Source organism: Coregonus clupeaformis, chromosome 21, assembly GCF_020615455.1.
Source record: "Coregonus clupeaformis isolate EN_2021a chromosome 21, ASM2061545v1, whole genome shotgun sequence".
NCBI classification, from domain to species: Eukaryota; Metazoa; Chordata; class Actinopteri; order Salmoniformes; family Salmonidae; genus Coregonus; species Coregonus clupeaformis.
This window is the reverse complement of record NC_059212.1, coordinates 20,659,319-20,686,345: the sequence shown is the minus strand read 5'-3', so window position 1 is coordinate 20,686,345 and position 27,027 is coordinate 20,659,319. Positions and strand designations below refer to the sequence as shown.

The following is a 27,027-nucleotide window of genomic DNA, read 5'->3' as shown; positions in this document are numbered from 1 at the left end:
CAGATGAGACCAAAATCGAGCTCTTTGGCATCAACTCAACTCGCTGTGTTTGGAGGAGGAGGAATGCTGCCTATGACCCCAAGAACACCATCCCCACCGTCAAACATGGAGGTGGAAACATTATGCTTTGGGGGTGTTTTTCTGCTAAGGGGACAGGACAACTTCACCGCATCAAAGGGACGATGGACGGGGCCATGTACCATCAAATCTTGGGTGAGAACCTCCTTCCCTCAGCCAGGGCTTTGAAAATGGGTCGTGGATGGGTATTCCAGCATGACAATGACCCAAATAACACGGCCAAGGCAACAAAGGAGTGGCTCAAGAAGAAGCACATTAAGGTCCTGGAGTGGCCTAGCCAGTCTCCAGACCTTAATCCTATAGAAAATCTGTGGAGGGAGCTGAAGGTTCGAGTTGCCAAACGTCAGGCTCGAAACCTTAATGACTTGGAGAAGATCTGCAAAGAGGAGCGGGACAAAATCCCTCCTGAGATGTGTGCAAACCTGGTGGCCAACTACAAGAAACGTCTGACCTCTGTGATTGCCAACAAGGGTTTTGCTACCAAGTACTAAGTCATGTTTTGCAGAGGGGTCAAATACATATTTCCCTCATTAAAATGCAAATCAATTTATAACATTTTTGACATGCATTTTTCTGGATTTTTGTTGTTTGTTGTTATTCTGTCTCTCACTGTTCGAATAAACCTACCATTAAAATTATAGACTGATCATGTCTTTGTCAGTGGGCAAACGTACAAATTCAGCAGGGGATCAAATACTTTTTTCCCTCACTGTATGTGGCGCCATTCAATGTCAAGATGAGGCCGTGTGGCATGATTGTAAATAATGAAAACATATTTTAGTCACGGGTGATCTGTAATTACTGGAAAATCGATTTTCTCTATGAAGCTTATTGGGTAAATTTGAGGTTAAAGGTGTGTAAATGTCATTTTCACGCATCAATAGGCGCTCGCTTAGGCCAGACAAGTCTTATCCCCTTGGTACTAACTGAGCTGGATGGAGTGATTTGTAATCTATAAAATCAATGTTAAACAAGGAAAGTGTTGTTTTTTGGTCAGTCAGAATTTTTGTGCTCTCTGTGTCACTCATTTTGTTTATTGAATTATTTTTTGAATATTTCATACCTAACATTATCTGACGCCATGTTTGCTTCTTGTTTTGTTTCCTCATTCTCCTTATACAGTTACAGTTACAGAAGACCCAGTATTTACAGCTGGGACAAAATCGTGGGCAGTACTATGGCGGATCATTGCCAAATGTCAATCAGATTGGAAATGGCACCATTGACATGCCTTTTCAGGTAAGTGTGTGTGTTGTAGGACTCAGTTTGGCATACAGTGCCTTCAGAAAGTATTCATACCCGTCCACATTTTGTTGTGTTACAGCCTGAATTCAAAATGGATATAAAAAAAAAAACATCTCACCCATCTACACACAATACCCCATGATGACAAAGTGAAAATGTGTTTTTAGAAATGTTAGCTAATTGTAATTTACATAAGTATTCACACCCCTGAGTCAATACTTTGGAGAAGCACCTTTGGCAGCGATTACAGCTGTGAGTATTTCTGGGTAAGTTTCTAAGAGCTTTCCACACCTGGATTGTGCAACATTTGCCCATTATTCTTTTCAAAATTCTTCAAGCTCTGTCAAATTGGTTGTTGACCATTGCTAGACAACCATTTTCAGGTCTTGCTATAGATTTTCAAGCAGATTTGACAATATGGAGAGTGGTACTCAGTAATGTGTTGTATTGGATTTGCCCCAAACATAACTTAGTATTCAAGACAAAAAGATCATTGCTTTGCCACACTTATTTCAGTATTACTTTAGTGTCTTCTTGCAAACAAGACTTCCTTCTTTTCAATTGGTCAATTAGGTTAGTATTGTGGAGTAACTACATAGTTGTTGATCCATCCTCAGTTTTCTCCTATCACAGCCATTAAACTCTGTAACTGTTTTAAAGTCACCATTGGCCTCATGGTGAAATCCCTCATGGTTTCCTTCCTCTCCGGCAACTGAGTAGGGAAGGACGCCTGTATCTTTGTAGTGACTGGGTGTATTGATACACCATCCAAAGTGTAATTAATAACTTCAACATGCTCAAAGGGATATTCAATGTCTGCTTTTTTAAAAATATTTTACTCATCTATCAATAGGTGCCCTTCTTTGCGAGGCATTGGGAAACCTCCCTGGTCTTTGTGGTTGAATCTGTGTTTGAAATTCACTGCTTGACTGAGGGACCTTACATATATTTATATGTGTGGTGTACAGAGATGAGGTAGTCATTCAAAAATCATATTAAACACTATTATTGTCCATGGAATTTATTATGTGACTTGTTAAGCACATTTTACTCCTGAACTTATTTAGGCTTGCCATAACAAAGTGCTTGAATACTTATTGACTTAAGACATTTCAGCTTTTCATTTTTATTAATTTGTAAACATTTCTAAACCCAAGTCCACTTTGACATTATGGGGTATATTGTGTGTAGGCCAGTGACAAAAAAAATCTCAATTTTAAAAAATCAAGTCAAGGGGTGTGAAGACTTTCTGAAGGCGCTGTATGTGTGGTCTTACCCTAAATGGTAGATGTGTTTACTCTTTTGTTGACATGTATTTTGCTATCATTTATCTATGAAGCTTGTAACTGGTTTTCTTTGTTGGTCTCTGCAGACTCCTTTTCAAGGTTCAGGTGACACGAGCAGAACAACACGGCATCATGGATTGGTTGACAGAGTTTACCGGGACAGAAACCGCATCACGTCCCCACACGGAAGGCCCCTCGACAAACATGGACGCCAAATATCTTTTACTGTCGGTTTACGCTACTTTATAGTTGATAACACTTACAGTCTGCTATGCAACGGATATTTGATTATGAATAACATAGTAATATGGTAATTACATAGTAATTTTACAGTAATTACCAATTAATTTGCCTTTGATTCATTAACGCAAGCATCACTATGCAACATCTTTAACCATTTTACTTCAAAAGCATATGCTGTACTATATGGCATAATGGTGTTTTACATCCATTGACTTGAGTTGTGAAATGCTACAGATTTGTGTTGCCCTTAACCAGGGGTATCACATTGATAGCTGTCCATATGGCTCGGTGTATCTGTCACCCCCACCCGACACCAGTTGGAGGAGGTAAGATAACCTAACTATGTGACATGTGATACTGTTGGGATTTCATTGTGAAACGTCCCCTTGACTTTCCACAACTGATACATTTGGTCACCCCTAAGTGGTGTATGTCTCTTTCCCTGTGCTATAGGACTAACTCAGACTCAGCGTTGCATCAGAGCACTTTGAACCCACAGGACATTTTCGCAGGAGGCTCACAGGACATGCAGCCTAAACGAGGTGTGTTGGATTTGAACTTGATACTACAAGTTTTATAAACTTTCCATTAGTTCATCATTAGACATTAATTATTTTGGACAGAAACACGTAACAAAATGTATTGGCCCTACAATGACCCCATGAGAGGAATGCATAGCCATTGTAGGGTACAATGCTCTGTTTCCAGTTGGTAGGCTTAATAACCATTTTTGAGTCCAGCCCTGATTAATTAGCCAAGTTGTGATGAGGGAGGTGGTATACAATGTATTGACAATTAAATATTTTGTAATGGCTTTGCCGGCTACTCTTTATTTAACTATTGAATAGTCTCTAGTGTACATGATAAAAGGCTTTAGACATTACTCAAGGGACGAATAGGAATATCCAAGTGGTTCTCAATGTTATATTATACTAATGGCTGTCTGAAGTGTTTTCGGGCGATTCCATGCCAGCGTAGGCCCAAAATATTTGGAGTATCTCAGATTGTTCTGGCAATTCTCACATAGAAACTTCATTGGGAGGAAAGATGTTTGACATGCTTTTTACATTTGTATCACAAACAATTCTTTAGAAAATTATGATGAAAGTGGCCATTTTTAGACCTATACATGCCTCCTGTAAGACCCTATGATCTGTGAACCGTACATGATACAGACAACATCTTGGTGTCATTATACTCCTTGTAGTGTGCTCTAACATATGGAGTATGTCTTGATTCTGAAATACAATTTTTCACATTAATTTATTCAACATTAAAAATATTAATATATTAAAAGTAGCCTTTTTGATGTTTGGAACAATATACTCTATAAATTCATCACATTTCCAGAGTGGGCTCTCTCCTAACAGAGTGAATGGGGAAATGGATTCAAAGGGAATTTGCTGGTGATTTGCTGAATGTGCAATCCTAAAGGAGGGCTGTGATTGGTTAAAGGTGCTACACCAGGGGTCTCCAACAACGTGTTCCACCGCAAACTGTTATAAACAAATCTCACAAGTATCAGACACCGCAAGCTTCCAGCTACTATCTAACTAACGCAACATTGAAATTATCCCATCCCTGGTTAGCCGCTATTGGCTTAAAAAGCCAAATCTAACACATTATCTGCCAATTAATTTCCAGCAATATTGCCCCTTTCTGTCTGTGTGGTGCGGGCGTTTGTCTATCACTCAGTGTGTAGCCAGTTGATGCGATAACCATCTTGTGAGTTGACAGAAGTACTTCCCCCAAAACCTTCTCAATTAAATGTTAACTGCAAAGTAGGCTTACTTGGCAGAAGTATATCATTACATTTGACATTTTAGTCATTTAGCAGACGCTCTTATCCAGAGCGACTTACAGTTAGTGAGTGCATACATTTTTCATACTGGCCCCCCGTGGGAAACGAACCCACAACCCTGGCGTTGCAAGCGCCATGCTCTACCAACTGAGCTACAGGGGAGTAAGTATATCATTTGTATCTATTACTTGTTATTTGCAAACTTTGCCATGAAGTGAGCAGCAGCAGTACAGAACCATCACTAGACCGGCACACTAGAAGGCACACTAGATGGGCAATTAAAGGGGAATTACACACACACACAAAAAAAGGTTTTCTCCCAGACCAAAGCATTGACATCGACTCAGAACATCCAATTTCGTTGTTTCTCGAATTAACAATTGTAATTTTGAGAGTGAAAAACAAAAACAAATCTAAAATCAGGACAAATAAAACTGAAAAAACATAATTTGGGAAAATATAAAACATAATTTTGGAAAAACATTCACAGATTTTAGTTGTTTATTAATTATTTTACCAGGTATATTGACAGAAAACGGTGCACTACTTTCTCTTGTACACTAAGGACCTGGGGAAGAGTTGCAGGGGAGAGGAGAAGAGACACATTTGCCTATTTGAAAGCAAAAATAAAAGCTTGTGACATGTTTCTTTTTTTAAAGTAGCTCTCATGCTAGAAAAGGTTGGAGACCCCTGTGCTACACATAGGATGGATATATATATATATATATATATATATATATATATATATATATAAATATATATATATATATATATATATATATATATATATATATATATATATATATATATATATATATATATATATATATATATTGTTTTGCATTGTAATTTCAGAAAATGTCCATAATATATCTGCAGTAATAGTGGAATGATAGTGTTTCACAATATTACTTACCGGCCAGTGTTGTGATTGCCTGTGATATTCACCTATTGATTTCTCCCGCCAGAGCGGCATCTGTTGTAAAAATGTGAAAGCTGTTCTGACTTTGTGGCTGTGTTATCTTGTGGAAATCGCTCTGTCATTTCCTGGTTGCTAAAATTCACTCAATTTCAGTTTATGTGAGAAAACAAGCACTGAATTGTGTAGGGAATCATTGTACCATCTACATCGCTGTGAAATATCTTTTCAATAAACAAAAATATAGTTATTACAGCAGTTTGAAGCTGGTGGACCAAAATCGCTATTTAAAAACAATAATTTTTTTTATTGAAAAGAAATTTCACAGCAATTTAGATGGTATGATTCCCTACAATATTCTCACATAAACTGAAATTGAGCGAACAGTGTAGAATTTTAGATACCAGGAAAGGACAGTGATTTCCACTAGATAACACAGCCACAAAGTCAGAACAGCTTTCACATTTTTACAACAGATGCCGCTCCGGCGGGAGAAATCAATAGGTGAATATCACAGGCAATCACAACACTGGCCAGTAAGTAATATTGTGAAACACTATCATTCCACTATTACTGCAAATATATTATGGACATTTTCTGAAATTACAAAGTACCAGAGCCCACTGTTTAAATAGTATATTGTTACAAACAATGTCTTAAGGCCAGGCACCACATGCTGAAATAACATTTTTGCATCTACCTATCAATTTGGAGACTTGTTGGTATTTTGGTCCATTATTTTTGGATTTTCAAAAAGTAAACATAATGTCAACTTTTCTTTAGTTTAACATACTACTGTCATCTAAATGTTCATGAATGTTAATTAACCACTTTCAAATGAACATACATCAATAATTTGCAAAGCTCACTGCCTACCACATTAAATTACACATTTAAAAGCCCATTTCATAGAGAATGTTACAAACTGGACTATATTTAGTAACTTACTTTGAAGAGATGGTGATTGGGTCTAAATAGGCGTTTGGTAGTCTAAATTCAGTGCACATTTTTATCAGCTTCAGAATCATCTGCATTCACCAAATGTTGTGTGGTTATTCTTAGATATATTCTCCAGCCTTGCCCAGAGGGAATTGTTAATATGTTGTCAATTTATTTTATTCTAGATAGTATTTTCATTTAAAACGTGCCAAAAAATGCATTTTACGCACATGTCTTTAGTATGACTGACTTCATACAGTGTCCAGAAGAATGGATTTGCGCGAAATGCAAATATGGGCATATTTAATGAGATCGCATCATTTGCATATTTTAATACATTATTTCAGAAAAATGTATATACAAAAAAGTATTATATTTGTGTCTACATTCAACTGGTTAAAGTTGATTGTGATATGATTAAGGGAAATAAATTACTCTGAGGGTGTGGTGCCTGGCGACGCGTGAGTTCCAAATATCTCTGACGGTCACCGCGTGATGTCAGAATGCACTCATTGTTCCAAAATGTGATTGTTACGCAACAGGACAGTTAACCCACGCTGCCCTCAAACCAAGGCACTCTGCCTGCTAATTATCTATAGGCTATGTTTCAACTTGTCAATTTCAAAAGATTTTCTAACAAATTGTATTTTCTAACAACAGTTTGAATTGAGGTGTGTGTAACAAGGTGAGTAGGACGGAGCCAGGCGCAGGAGGTGTGAATCAAATAATATGGTTTATTAGGCCAATACACCAGTCTGCAGCAATGCGTAAACCAAATACAGTGCGACTTAAATGCGTACTGGGAAAACAAAACACACGGGTGAATATCCCGGCGACATAACATAATGCTCAACACGAGCTAGCGACACCTCCACATGGAACAATAACACACAAAGACATGGGGGAGCAGAGGGAATAATTATACAGAGACTGATGAGGGGATATGTACCAGGTGTGTGTGAAAAACAAGACAAAACAAATGGAATGATGAAAAGAGGAGCAGCAGTGGCTAGAAGGCCGAAGCCTGCCCGAACAAGGAGATGAGGCAGCTTTGGAGGGAGTCGTGACGGTGTGTTCCGCCTCCTCATTAATTCACATAAGAAGTAGCCCATTTCACTGTTGTGGACAATTTATGTTTGAGGCTTTACTGAGCCAAACAAACTTCTCTCTTCAACGAGAGCCCAATCACTTTCCCAGTGTTTCCGCAGAATAAGTATGAACACATTGCGCATCTTTAGTCAGAACAGGCATTGCACTAACTTTTCCCCTGGCACATTTTCTGGCTGGCGCCTGCATTGCCTTCATTGTTGTTTTCCTTACAAATTGGACTTTGGACATGTGTGCGTTCCTATCAAAGTAAGTGCCTTATTTTCTGGATATCGTGTTGTCGTTTCTACTGTAGCATACATTTACATTTTTAGTCATTTAGCAGACGCTCTTATCCAGAGCGACTTACAGGAGCAATTAGGGTTAAGTGCCATGCTCAAGGGCACATCAACAGATTTTTCACCTAGTCGGCTCAGGGATTAGAACCAGCGACCTTTCGGTTACTGGCACAACGCTCTTAACCACTAAGCTACCTGCCGTATGTATGTATGGATCATAATGTATTTACTATTTTATTCAAGTTTTCAAGTACTGGTGACAAATCATGCATTCCAATTCTTGCATAGATTGAAATGGACACGTGTGTAAAATACTTTTTTGAAGGTTGTACTGATTATGATGAGCTAATGCTAAGCTATTTGCCAGCTATGTGTGGCTCCATGTTTGTTGACATCATCCAATGCATTCTGGTTGTCACGTAAGCGTCTGTCAGACCAAAGATGTTATAACAAGGGATAGTTCACTCGACTGACTTATGGTGCTTTCAAGACAACTGGGAACTCTGAAAAATCTGAGGTCAAATCATGACCTTAGTGATCTTCAGGTCAGAAGGTCGGAGCTCTATAAAGTGGCCGAGTTCCCGAGTTTTAATTCCGAGTTGGATGACTGTTCAAAACGATTTTTCTCAGTCGAAGCTTGTTTTTTTTCCGAGTTCCCAGTTGTCTTGAACGCACTGAAGTCGGAAGTCAGAGATTTCTGAGTTCCCAGTTGTTTTGAACGCGCCATCAGATTGTAACTATGGTACCTCAGGGTTGCCAGCTCAGACCCCCATTTCCAGGGGTTTTATTTTTATTTAGCGTATAAACTTCTCCTGTGTTTGCCCCCCATTTATTGATAAATCCCCCATCATAGTAATATTTCCTGCATCATATCCCCCCACGATACTTCCCCCCCATTTCTACCCCCCATAGACTTGAAAAACCCCCACAAATGAAAGGAACCCCCCACAAACCCCACTAAAATGGTTTAATCTCTGTTTAGCTTTTACACTATAGTTAGGCTAGGCAGTAGGCTTGTATTTGGGGTGATGATCTGTGAGGTGATAACATTTTATTTGCTTTGTGATTTGTCAAAAACAGTAAACTAATTGTCAAGTCATGTGCTCCGGTTCTTGTATACACTGTAACACGTACATCGAAGATTTGTAATATGCTGAAAAGTGGCCAAACTAAGCTCATATTTTTCAGGCAATGGGCGCAGCCATCTTTGACTTTGACTTTGTTTATTTGCATCTTATAGTGAATGCATTCAGGAATTAGGGAGTTTTTGCTTGTCAAACATAAACAAACATGGCTGCCATCATAAAGAATTTAGCTGCTGTTAGCTTCGCTGACACGCATCTCTTTTCTAAACAATATTAAATTTCTCCCTTGTGGTACATTGTAAACAAGTCTAGCTGTTAGGTCGCTAACTTATGTTTAGTTTTTTGGTCAGCGCAACCTGTTATTTAGACTGGTTTATGGAATGAGTTTGGCTGTGGATGTGTTCCGTGTGATGTTTGGATGATGACGTTCGCATTTATCTTTTACAATAAAAGGTGAAATTGAGGAATAAAGTTGTGAAGACCTTTATTTCCCATCAGTACAAAACATTGTTTAGATGCTTTTCAGACAATGCTGTTTAGACACGTTTGTTGCATCATATGTTCGGTTGCTACTGTTCCAATCACATATTTGTGATCGTACGCTGCAGGGATCACTCAACAATGATCACAAATATGTGATCGTATGCGTCAAAGGGTTAAAATAAGCAAAATCAAAAAGGGTACTTTATTCATATTTTTTATGTTGAATAAATGAATGTGAAAAGTTGTATTTCAGAATCTAGACATACTCCATATTTTAGAGAACACTATAAGGAGTATGACACAAAGATGTTGTCTGTTTCATGTACGGTTCACAGATCATAGGGTCTTACAGGAGGCATTTATAGGTCTAAAAAGGGCCTAAAATGGCCACTTTCATCATGATTTTCTCAAAAATTGATTGTGATACAAATGTTAAAAGCATGTCATACATCCTTTCTCACAATGAAGTTACTATGTGAGAATTGACAGAACAATCTGAGATACCAGAAATATTTTCAGGCTACGCTGGCGTGGGTAATTCAATATATACAGTGCTGCTTGAAAGTATGTGAACCCCAATACCATATGTTGGTGTAGAGGAAATCATGCGTTTAGTAGAAAAACTAAATTAAAAAGGAATTAGTGCAGGTGCAAAAATAAGTGAACCCCAAGTTGCATTGGTTAAATCAAGTAGGTAAGTAGAATCAGGTGGGTAAATAATTAGCTACCAAATGAACCAATCAAAGGAGAGATTGTTAGGAAAGAGTTGGGGCGGGACTCTGATAAATGGAGATAAGAAACCTGGTCAGTTTGGTGTTACCCATCCAGGTGAATGCAAAGCACACCATGCCGAGAGGAAAGGAGATCTCAGAGCACATAAGTCTGGGGAAGGCTATAAAATAATCTCAAAAAGATTTGAGCTCCATCAGTCCACTGTGAGGCAAATAGTTTACAAATAGAGAGCATTTAACATGACAGCAACTCGGCTTAGAAGTGGACCCCCTTCCAAAATATCTACAAGAGCCACAAGAACAATAATAAATCAGGTAAAAGCCAACCCAAACATAACCTAGAGATTTGCAGACCTCCCTTGCTGCATCTCAGGTAACTGTGCATACTTCAACAATAAGAAGAACACTGAATCGAAATGCCATTCATGGGAGGGTTGCTAGGAAGAAGCCTCTGCTGTCAAAAAAGAACCAAACTGCCCGTCTTAACTTTGCCAGAGACCACCTGGACAAACCTGAATGTTTCTGGAAGTCCATTCTCTGGACCGATGAGTCCAAAATTGACCTTTTTGGTCACAATCAACACTGCTATGTTTGGCAAAAACCCAACACTTCCTACCACCAAAATAACCTTATCCAAACAGTCAAGCATGGTGGTGGGAATGTCAAGATCTGGGGCTGCTTTTCCTCCTCTGGACCTGGATGACTCCACATCATTAAGGGAACCATGAATTCTGAGGTATACCAGGAGATTCTTGAACAGAACGTCAGGCCATCAGTCAAGGAGCTAAAGCTGGGCCGAAAATGGGTCTTCCAACAAGACAACGACCCAAAGTATTCAAGCAAATCTACCAAAGAATGGCTCAGGAGATAGAAGATTTGTGTATTGGATTGGCCAAGTCAAAGTCCTGACCTAATCCAATCGAGATGCTGTGGCAGGACCTGAAGAGGGCAGTTCATGCCAGACACCCCTCAAACCTCACTCAATTGGCTGAGTTCTGTAAGGAGGAGTGGGCAAAAATCCCTCAAAAACAGATGCCAGAGACTGATTACTGGCTATAAGAGACGTTTAGTCCAAGTTATCGCTGCTAATGGAGGTGCCACAAGCCATTGACTGAAGGGGTTCACATATTTTTGCACACATGAAATCTGAGTTTCTGTTAAATAAAACACTTTAATTAAACAAACAATGATAATATATCATTATTTTTGTTTCTGTCATTTACTTGGAATGTCTTTATTACGAATTGGGGTTTAGATAAGGATTTTATGTTTATTTTAATATTTTATAGCAAAATAATGACCAGCCCTCTAGGGTTCACATACTTTCAAGCAGCACTGTATATATATTTATTCTAGATATTTGACAATTAGATAAATCCAACTCCCTCTCTTGCTCGCTGTTTTACTTTATTTTCCTCATTCTCCCCAGTGCTTCTGCTTCATGTACCAGGGCCAGAAGACACAGAATCAGATATGGACAAAGACGAACAAAAACAGAACTGGGATGGCAAAAAGGTGAAATGCACCCAGATCTGGTGATATATCTCCACTACATTGTTATACAGCCCTAACTGAGTTGTATTGTATTCTGAGTTGTAATTTTTATTTTTCCCTTAGAATGCTTTATCAAGCTCCAAGGTCCCAGGAATCAAGTGAGTACTTCAAAGCATCCCACAGACTGTAACATTAAAAAATCCTGACTTCAGTAGAGCTTTGTGAATGGCTGAATACGACAGTTGACAGATTATGGTGGTTTAGTGATGAGTTGATGTTTTTTCAACTGTAGACATCTGATATTTTGGAATACTTTCAGATCTTTGAGAAATGTTGTGGATCCAGCCAGTTCTGGCTGTGTATGATTCTATGTTATTGTTATTTTGAGAATGTGAACAGGGTCCTTTGCAGGGATCGCAGCAGAAATCTGATTCCTGGGCCTCCTGAGTGGCGCAGTGGTCTAAGGCACTGCATCGCAGTGCTAGCTGTGCCACTAGAGATCCTGGTTCGAGTCCAGGCTCTGTCGCAGCCGGCCGAGACCGGGAGACCCATGGGGTGGCGCACAATTGGCCCAGCGTCGTCCAGGTTAGGGGAGGCTTTGGCAGGCAGGGGTATTCTTGTCCCATCGCGCACTAGTGACTCCTGTGGCGGACCGGGCGCAGTGCACGCTGACACGGTCGCCAGGTGTACGGTGTTGCCTCTGACACATTGGTGTGGCTGGCTTCCGGGTTAAGCGGGCATTGTGTACGGGAGTTGCAGCGATGGGACAAGACTGTAACTACCAATTGGATACCACGAAATTGGTGAGAATATATATATCTTATTTGAGGGAAAACAATTGGAGGCAATTACCCTTCCTTTGGGCTTGTGTGCAATTGAAAACATAAAGAGTAGTATATCTCTGGGAAGCATGGTGCTGCTTGTGCTGAGCGATTTATGCTAGTGCTGAGCGAATAACAGAAATGTTGGTTATTTTTCACTTTTTAAACAACTAATTGACCGACATTGGTTCAATTATTTGAATTCCATTTTGTTCGTTTTTTTTCTGTGAGCTGAATGCATACTTTCTGTAGAGATTAATCAGGTCAAGCCTGAACTGTGCGATGTAGTAGGGAGTTGTAGTTTCCAACAGGACAATATTCTATGTAGTTTAGCGCAGAAAACGTGGTAATTAACTACAATGACCATAATCCATTGCACGCCCGCCTACTTGTCTGGTCTGTGTGGAGCACTGGGCTGTAATAAGAACAGTGTGGAGCAGACACAGAGACTGAGAGAAGACCGAATGCATGATCGAGAAGGATAAAAAGCAGTTGCTTCACAAGGTATCTCTACCAGAAAATACACGATCTAAGTGATTGATAGTTGGTATTCAGCAGTCATAAAAGTATGCCGTATTTACTTTGAAGAACTACTAAAATAAAATGAAACAAATGTTTTATTAAAATAAAGTAATGTCAATAAAATATGGTTAATAAGTAATGGGCAGTCACTACCATTTAATAGTATTTTTAAAAACTTTTATTAATTGTTTTATTCTGTGTTACAGCATTCAACACACATAACGCATACTGCATTTAATGTTTTTAAAAATATATAGATATCGAAAACCGTGATTATTTTTGAATAATCTAGTGAAACCGAACTCAAAAAGCACTAATCGCTCAGCACTACATGATGCTCAACTTTCTATCCGGATCGAAGGACCATGTACATTTCCAAAGCAAACCCACAGTGGACGAAATATTGCTGAAGTCAGGGATGGCGGTATTCTGATTTATTTTTCTATGTTATTTGACATACTCTGCAGCAGCCTGTGAAATCGGCTGGCTGTGCATATACTACCCAATGCTTTATATATACACTAGATGACTGACAGGGGGCGCTGTTTTGAAGCCAACATGCCTCCATTTTAGTACACCCCCAGCGTTTAAAAAAATATTTAGGAAGCTATGGAAATGCATTTATTATTCATGTCTACAGTCTTTTTTGCCACGTTTATTCTATTACAGACACATTAATACTTTTAAATTAAAAACATTTTCCTTAAATTATAATTTTTATAGAGTACTAATGTTACTTGTCCCCACTACAACAAAATAATACTTACAGTGCCTTCAGAAAGTATTCACACCCCATGACTTTTTTCACATTTTGTTGTGTTACAGCCTGAATTTAAAATTGATTAAATATAGATATGTTTTGGTCACTGGCCTACACACAATAATGTCAAAGTGGAATTATGTTTTTCTACATTTTACAAATTAATAAAAAATGAAATGCTGAAATGTCTTCAGTCAATAAGTACTCAACCCCTTTGTTATGGCAAGCCTAAATACGTTCAGGAGTAAAAAGTTGCATGGACTCACTCTGTGTGCAATAATAGTGGTTAACATGATTTTTGAATGATTACCTAATTTCTGTACCCCACACATATAGAAATATCTTTAAGGTCTCTCAGTCAAGCAGTGAATTTCAAACACAGATTCAACCACAAAGACCAGGGAGGTTTTCCAATGCCTTGCAAAGAAGGGCACCTATTGGTAGATGGGAAGAAAAAAAAAGAAGCAGACACTGAATATCCCTTTGAGCATGGTGAAGTTATTAGTTACACTTTGGATGATGTATCAATACACCCAGTCACTACAAAGATACAGGCGTCCTTCCTAACTCAGTTGCCGGAGAGGAAGGAAACCACACAAGGATTTCACCATGAGGCCAATGGTGACTTTAAAACGGTTACAGAGTTTAATGGCTGTGACAGGAGAAAACTGATGATGGATATACAACATTGTAGTTCACAATACTAACCTAATTGACAAAGGGAAAAGAAGGAAGCCTGTACAGAATAAAGATATTCCAAAACATGCATCCTGTTTGCATCAAGTCACTAAAGTAATACTGCAAACAAAATTGGCAAAGCTATTATCTTTTTGTCCTGAATACAAAGCCTTATGTTTGGGGCAAATACAATACAGCACATTACTGAATACCACTCTCTATATTTCCAAGCATAGTGGTGTCTGCATCATGTTATGGGTATGCTTGTAATCGTTCAGGACTGGGGAGTTTTTCAGGATAAAAAATAAACGGAATGGAGCTAAGCCCAGGCAAAATCCTAGAGGAAAACTTTGTTCAGTCTGCTTTCCACCAGGCACTGGGAGATGAATTCACCTTTCAGCAGGACAATAACCTAAAACACAAGGCCAAATCTACACTGGATTTGCTTACCAAGAAGACAGTGAATGTCAGAGTTACAGTTTAGACTTAAATCTACTTGAAAATCTATGGCAAGACCTGAAAATGGTTGTCTAGCAATGATCAACAACCAATTTGACAGAGCTTGAAGAATTTTGAAAATAAAAATGGGCAGTGTGGAAAGCTCATAGAGACTCACCCAGAAAGACTCACAGGTGTAATCGCTGCCAATGGTGCTTCTACAAAGTATTGACTCAGGGGTGTGAATATTTATGTAAATGCGATATTTCTGTATAGTATTTTCAATAAATTAGCAACATAAAAAAAAAGCATGTTTTCACTTTGTCGTTATGGGGTTCCAATTTGTAAGTCGCTCTGGATAAGCGTGTGTGTAGATGGGTGAGAGAAAATCAATTTAAACCAATTTGAATTCAGTCTGTAACACAACAAAATGTGGAATAAGTCAAGGGGTATGAATACACTCTGAAGGCAGTGTAAATACATTTAATTTTGTCCTTTCAATTGAAATACTGTAGAATTCCATTCATTCCTATGGAGGGACTGCTTCTTCTGAGGAGTACCAATATGGCCGACCGGTGGCGTCAAAGCCTCTCATTGGCCAATACATAGCATCAGCAATCCAGTGTTTATATACATCATTGATACTACCTCAACTGTCATTGTGGGGATGCCAATCATCTCTTTTTCTGTTTTCAGCATATTTCCGTCTCCGGATCAGGATCTGACCGCGTCGCCAATGCCATCAGCCAACAACACGGGCGGTGGCTCCCTGCCTGATCTGACCAACATCCAGTTCCCCCCTCCGCTGCCCACACCCCTGGACCCCGAAGACTCCACCCTCAGCGCCTCCAACAGCACGGGAAACCTGTCCACCAGCCACTCACACAGTTTCAGCTCCACCAGCCAAGGTGACCTCTCAGTCCTCCACCTTCCAGAACAATAACTGTCTGCCATGTTGGCACCATACGTTGTCATCATCTCCTCACATCTCCCCACTTTTGGTGCCTCTTGTTGCCACATGAAAATTCAGAATTTCAAACTGGGTGCTGTTTTGCAAACCCAGTTTGAAATTCTGAATTTTCATGTGGCAACAAGAGGCACCAAAAGTGGGGAGATGTTAGGAGATGATGACAACGTATGGTGCCAACATGGCAGACAGTTTGCCAAAATGTATCTATCTATGACTCTATGGCTTTCTATGAAACTGTGGGAATTCTCAAGGGGATGTTTGCTGTTTTGTGTCCCACCAGGACAGACCACCTCCCAGCAAGGCAGGCAGGACAACATGGTCAACCAGGACTCCCACCAGCACCACTCCCTACAGCTCTCCCCCACCCTGTCACCACCACTCACCCTCGCCCAGGTAGCACGTACCGTACTCTACCCTTCTAGCACTGTGATTGTTACATATTTCTAAAGAACCTTCCTAGTGTATTGACAATTATTGTATTCTGTAGTTGTATCCTTCCCTATTTGAATGCACTTAAAGTTGCTCTGGATAAAAGCACCTGCCAAATGACTAAAAGGTACGAGAATCGAGGATTGTAGTAGATTTTTCTATCACTCTATTTTCTATCACAGTTTGTAGACATAATTCTCCCTTTTTCCCACTGACTAATTTCAAACCCTTATGTCCATCTGTCTCAGGCGGAGACCATAGATGCCATGACACTGGAGGCGCAGTTGTCCCAGTATGCGTTCTTCAGCCAGTCCTCCTCTCAACAGCAGCAGCAACAACAGCAACAGCAACAGACCACTCAGGGACTGACTAGGCAGATCCAGCTCCCATCCCCTCTGAACACCTCCTCCATCCAGACACAGAACTCCATGGATATGAACTCGGTAAGCTTACCTTCTCAAACCGTTCCCTCTTCAAACTTTTCCCTATCTTATAGTATGTCCGTAGGAAAATTTAGTGTTCAAACCGACCTAGAGTGTTCCTACACTATGGAACACCATTTTGTTTTTCCTGTTCGACTATCTTTGGTTTGATCTTGAGGTCAAAGGAACTAGCCTACTTCTTAAAGCAGGACACGTAGGTTGTTTTTTTCTGCTGCAGGAGCATTCGGTAGAGAAATGCTCTGGAATTTAAGTGTCAAACATAATTTTGCTCAACATTGTTTGTTATTGCTCAATCTCTCTATTTAAACATTGCTTTTGCATCGCCCCAACCGTGAGTGTTGAACATAGAGATTTTAGTGTCCATGTGTAGGCAAACGGTTCATTGAATAGTATTACAATACAAATGCATCAGTTTCTGTTGCAAGTGTGTTCATATACTGTATACTACCTCTTAGCAGAGTGCAGTTTTCTATCATAACAAGTTATTCTGTTTTTATGTAAACTTGATGCGTCTGAAGCTATTGCTGACCCTTTTACTTTGATTTTATGGCCGTAGTAGAGGCATCTGCTTCAGCTATATAGCATCACTTATTTCTTAATTCACTGCATCATTTATTGAGCAACCCATACATAGGTCTTTCTATAAGCTAGGGTATCAGTGAGGATTTCCAACACTGGACAACTTGTTACAGCTGTTGATAAATCATTGATTATAATCTGCCAATTTTTTTAATGTCATTACATTAAGATATAAGTGGGGAATCATAGCTATATTCAATAAAATTCACGAGTTTATTTAAAACCTATGTTTAACCCTTTATCATGGTTGGTGTCTTGACGGATTTGTCCAAAACATTACTTTTCTGTCCTTGCATTTATGGCAGTTTAAGTTGTTGTTATATATATATTAAGCATTACAGTTAAATTAGACATTGAACTTGAATACTGGATCTAGCCGTTGGACAGTTTTTTTGCATAGAGATCTCAGAAATGCAGTGTAACTACGTAACATTTCGTGTCTTCTTATGTTACGGGGTGAAAACTGTTTTCATGGGCACACAAATCCAAAATAATAAATGCGATTGCAAAATCGAATGTTTCTAATCGAGAGAGTCACCTTACCTTGATACTTATTCCCACATAATAATCTGATCCAGGAAGGAATTTTCTGAATGACAGTCAAGTGGCGAGCAGCTGTTGTGATGCAACAACAGCCTGAGTGCTGGAAAAAAGGTGTTCGCGAGGAATGTCCAGAATATTTTGGTGTCCCATTCATGAAGACAGTTGTGCCTGGATCCACGCTGGATTTAATATCCCTAGCGAATTTATGTTGATTATCTGTTGTTTTCTGCTTGATTTACAGCAGGGTCTTGTTAGATTTCACAGAGAAAGCATCAGGGTAATGTGTTCATGTTTTCATATGTTTTTGTGCCTCGAATTGGACACAGTGTCTACTGTGTGCAATTGTGTAGGATAGACTATTGCACAATAATAATATAATAATATGCCATTTAGCAGACACTTTTATCCAAAGCGACTTACAGTCATGCGTGCATATATTTTTGTGTATGGGTGGTCCCGGGGATCGAACCCACTACCTTGGCGTTACAAGCGCCGTGCTCTACCAGCTGAGCTACAGAGGACCACAACACTCAAAGCTATTCCTATGAATTATTCTGGATATAATGACAACAAATTACATAGCCTAGTGGGCGTCTTTACATGATCTGGTAATGAAATAACATAACAAATACATTTTGTTTTCCATGTTACACCTGCAATTTTAAACAATACAAGGGGCTTGAAGAATCCTACTTGAACTTGAATTTGGAGCTCAGAAATTCAAGTACCGGAGTAGGCCTACCTTGAAAATCAGACATTTCCACAATTTGGTGCTTGAGAAGTCCTTGTAATTATTGTAGCCAAATTATAAGTTCTCCTGCTCCTTTTATAATTATCTGTGATTTCATTTTTGATCCGTTTTTGTGAGAGATGTGGCCACATTCCTTTGTTTCCCGCCGCTTCAATTGAAGGCTCTTGCTACTCTGTTGCGGTAAAACCACGTGCGGTTATTATGAGGACGACAACATCGGTTGGCTTCAACTTGGCTTTCCATACAAATCCTTCCATAAAAAAAATGAACCTGGTTTTGTGTCACTTTCTCATTATAAAAACAGTGATGGTGAGATTCAAATGGTGAGATTAATACTACCGCTTTAATACTACCGCTTTATTATGTGTGCCTACATGTAGGCTACAGAAAAATCTATATTAGGCCCTATATGTACAATTAGTAAAGAATAATCAATGAGGGGCTATGCGCTCTATGGAAAATAATGAACGATTGCCGTGGTAACCAAACAAACAGACTTGCTAGTTTAGCTAACCAAACCATCAGTCCTAGCTTGCTATTATGAAAATCGAATTCAACAATGCCAATAATGTTTTCAATTTGACTTTTGCTTTCGAAAGCAGCTCAAACATTGAACATGTAAGAATTAACTAGCCATTGAATTCTACCGTGCAAATGTGTTAAATTATAGCCACGGTATAAAAGGGATAATCAACTCCGGGCTCTATGCGTTCTCTGGAAAACAATGCAACTCCGTGGAAGGTTAGTTCCACTCTGCTAGCGTATGGAATTTCACCACTGTACTGGTGATGTGCTGGATCTTGTGGAAGTGGATTTCAGTGCTCTTGTCTTGAGCGGAAGACAAACAGAGAGGAGAGAGCTACTACTGTAAATGCCAGTTGATTACTCGGTTATCTTGTTGAAGAATGACCCCAAATGGCTAGCTAGTGAGTCAGCTATTTGCACAGTACACACCCTAAAGGAGGAACAAACCCTTACATAACAATTACTTTTGATGATCATTGAAGCCAGAGAGTCTCTGAGGGATTCCATTAAACATTTGATTGTTAGCCTAATTCTGGTCTCTTTATGCAGTTAGGCTAAATCAAGGCCATGATGATGGTACAAGTCAACTAATCCAGGGCATCTTTAGCACAGATTTAGCAAAGACATGAGCCCCATCCCCTGTGTGTATGTGTCCTCATAGCCAGGCTGGGACACACACAGCATACCTTCTCAGAAGGGGCTCAGTCAGTCAGTCAGTCAGTCAGTCTAACAAAACTATCCTGTATTAGGGCTCTTTCCCCCAACAGTACCGCAGTAGGGCTGGGTCTTCAGCCAATCAGTCTCCAACCTCTCCAGTCTCCAATCAAGGCTTCTCACCTGGAGGCTCGCCTCAAGTAAGGGCGTGTACACCAAAACCCGCTGACTGTATACACTGTTCCTCCATCGTAGTTCTGCTTTCGTCGCCAGCTGGGCCCCTTGGCTGCCCCTACTGGCTGCTCTTGTGTCACCAACCCCCTGCCACCCCCATCGTCGTTTCTCGCAGTGTCACTGACCCCGTACCCCCTGCTGCTTCTCTGTGTCTGCATCCTAAGTGGCCTCGTAGCATAGTCGCTTAATTGATACACTTTAGCTAGTTAGGTGAGTAAGGAAAATGTACTTAGTATTTACACTTAGCCACCTGAGCCACCTTTTATACTTGCTAGAGTTTTGAATCACTTGTTTATTGTGAAAAATCAAGAAGGAGCAGGGACCCTCTACAAGGACCTGTAGGCTAGATGTACGTTGTAAGTTCAATGTAAATGTATAATATAGGCCTAAACTTACATTGAACTTACAACATTGAACGACTAAGTAATCTCTTGTTAGGGGAATCAGAAAATATTTCATTCAGTAGCTACTAGCTACATATTTGTTGTGTTTGTTCATTCGTTTGTGCTTCTGTTGGCTTTACCATCGATTCTTTCTCTCATCTAGATGGCTAACCTACAGTGTTGTGGGTTATATGCAGTGCAGCTGACAGTCCATGTGCTATTATCATGTTCTTCCCCGCTGTTCTTTTGGCAGGGCACAGATAATGTGGTTCTGAACTTAAAGGGGCATGGCGAAGGCTGCCTTAGAGACTGCCTGTGAATATGCTCCTATTATTTATACATTAAGGCGGACAATGAAAGAGGATACTTTTTCGGGTTTAATAAGGATATGCAATTAAAACTTTAAGAGCATTTCTGGATGATTGAATGTTTTGTAAATTCTAGCTTTACTCAGAAAAGGGATTTCCATATGATTTCATTTTATTTCATATCATTGTATTTATTTAAAGTATATCAGAATTCTCAGTACAAGGCTTGCATGTTGTCCGCAACCCTTTGAAAGACTCCCTACAACATTATTGTTTGTGGGTTGATAACATTTATGTGCTTTCGAGTAGGTCCTAGTATTCAGTGCATGTTGACATATTGGCTGGTTGGGCACTTAACATGAACATCAGAGAAACAAGAGGTAAATGCAATTGATCTATCGAGTCATCTTTAAAGATGAGATGGGCATAGATCTGAAGCGGTTACTATGATGGATGAGATTGAGGTTGAATGCACAGCTAATTAATTGATGGGCTTGTACTGTATCATGCTTAATCTAGACTGTGGGCTACAGTATGTTACAGTTTGTTTGCAGGATTTCAGATGTGTGCAGTGTTTTCTGTGTTGCCTGGAGCTCAATGGAAAGCCAAACCCAATCATTTGATATGAATGTCTTATGAATTGTGAAATCATTCATTTACAGAGTTGTGGTGTGATTCAAATGCTCTCTGTGTCTGCTCTTCTTCTCCCGTGTTTTATACTTGTGCATTAATATCCTGGTGTTGTTTTTAACAAAAAGAGGGGATCTGCTTGTGTTCTAGCACAACTCCATATTGGGCAGTGTATTTGCTGACTTCTATGACCAGCAACTCACATCCAGACAGACCAGTGCTCTCTCCCAACAGGTAAGTTAAGTTTAACAGTCCACCTCAGGACTAATTATGCAAGCTAATATTAGATACTTTTTTATATGGCAATATTTTCCTAAATGTTTGCATCACAACACAATAGTGGAACATATATTGGATAAGACACTTTTGATATAATGGGCTATCCATTGATCCATTCTGACAATATTTGGGAAACAAAACACTATAGAGTAATACGCCTCTAGTTTGTTTTCCATTGTACTTTATCTTTCTATTTATCATTTGTGTACAGAAATGATCCCTTGTTGTTGAGTGTTGGCTAACCTCATGGTATGTTGATGTGCTTTCTCTGTTCCTCGAACAGCTGGAGCAGTTCAACATGATCGACAACAATAGTCTGTACGGCCAGGGCTCAACCCTCAACTACTCCCAAGCAGCCATGATGGGTTTGACAGGTAGCCACGGCAACCTGCAAGACTCCCAGCAGCTGGGCTACAGTAGCCATGGCAACATCCCCAACATCATTCTCACAGGTACTATTCTGACACACCAGGTGGCTCACTCAAGCCTCAGTAAGGCTAGGCAGTAGAATAGAGTTCCGTCAATGTAAACACTCTCTCCATACAAGGCTCTAACTATTGTTATGTCTACGGGTCCAAGGCACGCCTAGCTGTTCCATAACCTGTCTGAATGTTTAAGTGGACTGCTCTTGTTAGTATATCTACCTAGGAAGAACAAGTACTTACCAGGGCCAGGGTGAGCTCTATCTTAGTCGGCCAGCCCAACCCATTTGTTCTTGTGGGGACAAATATACAAAAAGGAAAAATACAATTGTCATTAAGCAGACGCTCTTATCCAGAGCGACTTACAGGAGCAATTAGGGTTAAGTGCCTTGCTCAAGGGCACATCGACAGATTTCTGCAGTTTTAAAGCTAATGTCCTGCAATTCTACACATTTTGCCATGGCTAATGCTGTGTTGTTTTGCTCAAACATAATAACAAAATCTATACTGCTAAATGTTTTGGAATTTTTCGATTTTCCCTTTCCATCTAGCTTTTATTTTGGTGATTGTTAGTTCTCAAAGATTATATTATTTAGAAAATATATAGTTTCATTATCTTTTCTACATACTTTATATCTGGTTTTAGTTGTTTAAGTTTACACTGAAAGTGTTTTTCCATCCCGAAAATGTATTTCCATTTTTTTATACTGCCTGAGGATTTCAATGGCAGAAAAATCCCTGATCTGAGGTGCGTTCAGCAAGTGAAATTGTTTGTGAACGTTTGCAATCGTTAGCTAACGCATTCCATTTGTTTTCTGTTCGTCGAGAACGTTTGCTAACAGTCTGAGAAGGTAGGGTCTGTTTCAGGTCTAAACTGCCTTCACAAATAATAATTTGGACATATGGTTTCTATTACATGTAGTAAGAATAGCAAAGTAATTTGCAGTTTGAATATTGCTGCTAAAAAGCCACAGTAATCCACACAAAAGCAAGACAATAACCCCAAGCACACATCAAAATCCACAAAGAAATGGTTAATTGACCACAAAATCAACATTTTACTCAGTCTCTGGACTTGAACCCCATTGAAAACCTGTGGTTTGAATTGAAGAGGGCAGTCCATAAGCGCAGACAAAGAATATCAAGATAATATATCTCATAAAACACTTTTGAAAAAGCCTCAGTGCCGTTATCCTCTAAAAGGGAGGGTGCCGGAGTATTGAAAACAGGGGTGAAAATTATTGGCACCCCGATCTTTTAGAGAAAAATGTGTTACTTGTTAAACAAAATATTTTTCGCTGAGCAGTTGTATTAGTATAAAATAGTATTTATTCTGAGCATTCAATATAGGTCAGTATTTGTATTATTTCTTGCTCATCTTTATCAAGGGTGCCAATAATTTCAGTCATGACTGTACCTCCATTCCTAACTTCAGCTAAATTCATTAAAAGTAGAGGTTTTCTGTATTTATTTAAATGTTATTTTGCTTAGCACTCAATTGTAGTTATTGACAGTTCCTTGAAATATTTAATGAGATCCTGTTTTTTTATGTGGAGTAAATACAGCTGGAAGACTCTGACCTCTCCTCATCTCTCTAACCATGTGTGTTTAAGCCACGGGAGAGTCTCCACCCAGACTGTCCAAGGGGTTGTCTTGCAGCTCTCTGTCGGCTGACATCAGCTTCGACGCAGACTCTCAGTTTCCCCTAGATGAGCTGAAGATCGACCCGCTGACCCTGGACGGGCTGCACATGCTCAATGACCCTGACATGGTCCTCACTGACCCCGCCACTGAAGACGCCTTTCGGATGGACCGGCTGTAGAGCTGCTGCCAAAGTCCGGCCTGAGGGGGTGAGGGCTTGTGTCTGTGGGGAGAGGGCTATTTTTGGGGTGTGGGAGCCCGAGGCGAGGCCCCAGCTGTGAAGTGTGTTCATCCCGCACTCCCACCTCCCTTCACCAGCTGCCCCTTTCTAAGAGCTATGGGTTAATGAGATAGTAGGTAAATGAGTTTGTCAAGAAATTGTCGATACAGTTTGCTTTCTTTCTTCAGAATGGGAAAGATGGATGGCAATATTGTCATATCTGGTGGATATTGAGCTTATGGTCATGCTGTGACTAGTTTGTGCTTACCATTCATCCCTTAACTTTTTTTTCTTCTTTCTTTTTTTTTTTTACATGCCTCCTGCCGGCCTTTCTGTTGGATGATTTGTTTTTTGTAAAGAAGAAAAACAGTAGGGGCTACTACATTGGTCTCACCTCCTATTTGAAGACATTAACTGATTAAAATCATCTTTCTTTCACCTGCCATACTAGATTAGCATGTCTTAGCTCATATAATCACCCATCTGCTTTTTCAGAACCGCCCTCTCATGGCTAGTCACATTTCCATCAATGCCCTTAACCGCGCTGTCATTAACTCACACTAGTTGTATTTATTGGTGCTCAGTTTTTTGCCCTGAAGTTGACCAGTATTTTACTTTTGGTTCCCTTCTGAACTTGTCATTTTAATTTCAATCCATCAATTTTGTCAGCATTTCAGGTTTGTACATGTTTTAGTGCTGGTCAACATCTAAGCGGTTTCCTTAGTTGAACAACTAGGAGTTTTAACCCTCCCCTTTAGCTTGTGATTTTCCAGGGCAGCTGAAGTAAAGCCTAAATTCCAGTTGAACAAACTTGAAAAATCACTCAAAATCCTGTTTGTAGATTTTTCTTAAAGGATGTCACAGCCTAGGGTCACTTTGGCAATTTAGGCATGAAAATACATTTCAGTTATAATATGCACCAATGGTAGCTGGTTTTGAGATGCAAACAAGATAAAAAATGAAATCTGAACTAATTACTGTGAGTGATAAGATTCTGCCTCATAAGATTACATGATATGGAAAGCTATTATCTCAACTCTCCATAAAAAAATTTAGGTTATTGTGCAACTTGTTTAGACTCCTAAGCAGTGAAGTGCAAACTATCAAGCATCCCCGTTTCTTTTCCGATGACCTGAATAAAATTGGCACTAGTGTGAGAAGAGGACCAAGTTGAACACAACTAGGGGAGGATTATCACAACTTATGTTGTTATCCTCTGCTTTTCACTTGTTACCATTTAGCTTTTCATATTTGAGGTGGTACTGTATTTCCCTTGTCAGCCAAATTGAAATGGACAGAAAGAGCCGAGGTATCATATGTCTGATGCCCTTGTAGTTGCTACTTGTGAATTTGATGTTCTACAGTGGCTTGCTAAATTATTCACCCCTTTTGTATTTTTCCTATTTTGTTGCCTTACAACCTGGAATTAAAATAGATTTTTGTATCATTTGATTTACACAACATACCTACCACTTTGAAGATGCAAAATATTTTTTCTTGTGAAACAAACAAGAATTAAGACAAAAAAACAGAAAAATGGAGCGTGCATAACTATTCACCCCCACCAAAGTCAATACTTTGTAGAGCCACCTTTTGCAGCAATTACAGCTGCAAGTCTCTTGGGGTATGTCTCAATAAGCTTGGCACATCTAGCCACTGGGATTTTTGCCCATTCTTCAAGGCAAAACTGCTCCAGCTCCTTCAAGTTGGATGGGTTCCGCTGGTGTACAGCAATCTTTAAGTCATACCACAGATTCTCAATTGGATTGAGGTCTGGGCTTTGACTAGGCCATTCCAAGACATATAAATGTTTCCCCTTAAACCACTCGAGTGTTGCTTTAGCAGTATGCTGTGATGAGGTGATGTTGAAGGAGTCAGGCGCAGGAGGGTAAATCACAGAATAACAGACTTTATTCCGCAACCACAGTTACGCAGGAACGCCGAAGCATGCCCGAACCAGGAGAGGAGGCAGCTTCGGAGGAAGTCGTGACATTACCCCCCCCTTGACGTGCAGCTCCAGCAGTGTGCCGAAACCGGCCTCGGGGACGGCCAGGAGGACGCTGAGCAGGGCGAGCAGGATGGCAACGGTGAAAATCCCGCAACAAACACTATGTTCTCTGGCACCCCGTAGTGCCGGAAGACGTGTGTAAACAGGGCCTCCGCAGTCTGCAGCTCCGTGGGGACCAGGATGGTAGTGTTACCTTGAGAGAGGGGAAGATCAGTAAGGAAATCAATACTCAAGTGGGACCATGGCCGTTGTGGAACTGGTAAGGGCTGTAACTTACCCGCTGGGAGGTGCCTAGGTGCCTTACTCTGGGCGCACACCGAGCAGGAGGAGACATACACCCTCACGTCCTTAGCCAAGGTAGGCCACCAGTACTTTCCGGTCAGGCAGCGCACTGTACGACCGATACCTGGGTGACCAGAGGAGGGGGACGTGTGTGCCCAATAGATCAGACGGTCACGGACAAGAGCAGGCACGTACTGAGCCCAGCTGGACACTGAAGTGGAGATGGCTCTGTGTGTAACGCCCACTCTATGTCCGCGTCCATCACCCATACTACCGGCGCCACAATGCAGGAGGCCGGGAGTATGGGGGTGTTGTCTATGGGCCTCTCCTCTGTGTCGTACAGCCATGACAGTGCGTCTGCCATCACGTTCTTTGTACCCGGGATGTAAGATAGTGTAAAATCAAACCGGGTGAAAAATAGGGCCCACCTGGCCTGGCGAGGGTTCAGCCTCCTTGCTGCCCGGATGTACACCAGGTTACAGTGGTCCGTCCAGACGAGGAAAGGGTGTTTCACCCCTTCGAGCCAGTGCCTCTACACGGTCAGGGCTCGGACAACAGCCAACAGCTCCCGATCACCAACCAGGTCGTCTTGTGCAAGGCACTTAACCCTAATTGCTCCTGTAAGTCGCTCTGGATAAGAGCACCTGCTAAATGACTAAAATGTCAAATGTAAATATATACTGAGATCATGTGACACTTAGATTGCACACATGTGGACTTTATTTAACTAATTATGTGACTTCTGAAGGTAATTGGTTGCACCAGATCTTATTTAGGGGCTTCATAGCAAAAAAATACATTTTCACGCACCACTTTTT

At 40.2% G+C, this 27,027-nt stretch overlaps 1 protein-coding gene across 1 annotated transcript in view; it reads left to right on the top strand.

The window, feature by feature from the left end:
* Nucleotides 1-25,350, top strand: part of LOC121534585 (CREB-regulated transcription coactivator 1-like) — a 28,938-nt gene extending 3,588 nt beyond the window's left edge. Inside the window, exons 2-13 of the mRNA XM_041841166.2 lie at nt 1,201-1,317; nt 2,696-2,824; nt 3,117-3,178; nt 3,306-3,394; nt 11,625-11,710; nt 11,813-11,847; nt 15,605-15,816; nt 16,159-16,271; nt 16,556-16,750; nt 21,508-21,591; nt 21,920-22,088; nt 23,672-25,350. Of these exons, the coding sequence (XP_041697100.2) occupies nt 1,201-1,317; nt 2,696-2,824; nt 3,117-3,178; nt 3,306-3,394; nt 11,625-11,710; nt 11,813-11,847; nt 15,605-15,816; nt 16,159-16,271; nt 16,556-16,750; nt 21,508-21,591; nt 21,920-22,088; nt 23,672-23,880 (1,500 nt within the window). The 3' untranslated portion in view covers nt 23,881-25,350. The remainder of the gene's footprint in view (nt 1-1,200; nt 1,318-2,695; nt 2,825-3,116; nt 3,179-3,305; nt 3,395-11,624; nt 11,711-11,812; nt 11,848-15,604; nt 15,817-16,158; nt 16,272-16,555; nt 16,751-21,507; nt 21,592-21,919; nt 22,089-23,671) is intronic.
* The last annotated feature ends 1,677 nt before the right edge of the window (nt 25,351-27,027 follow it).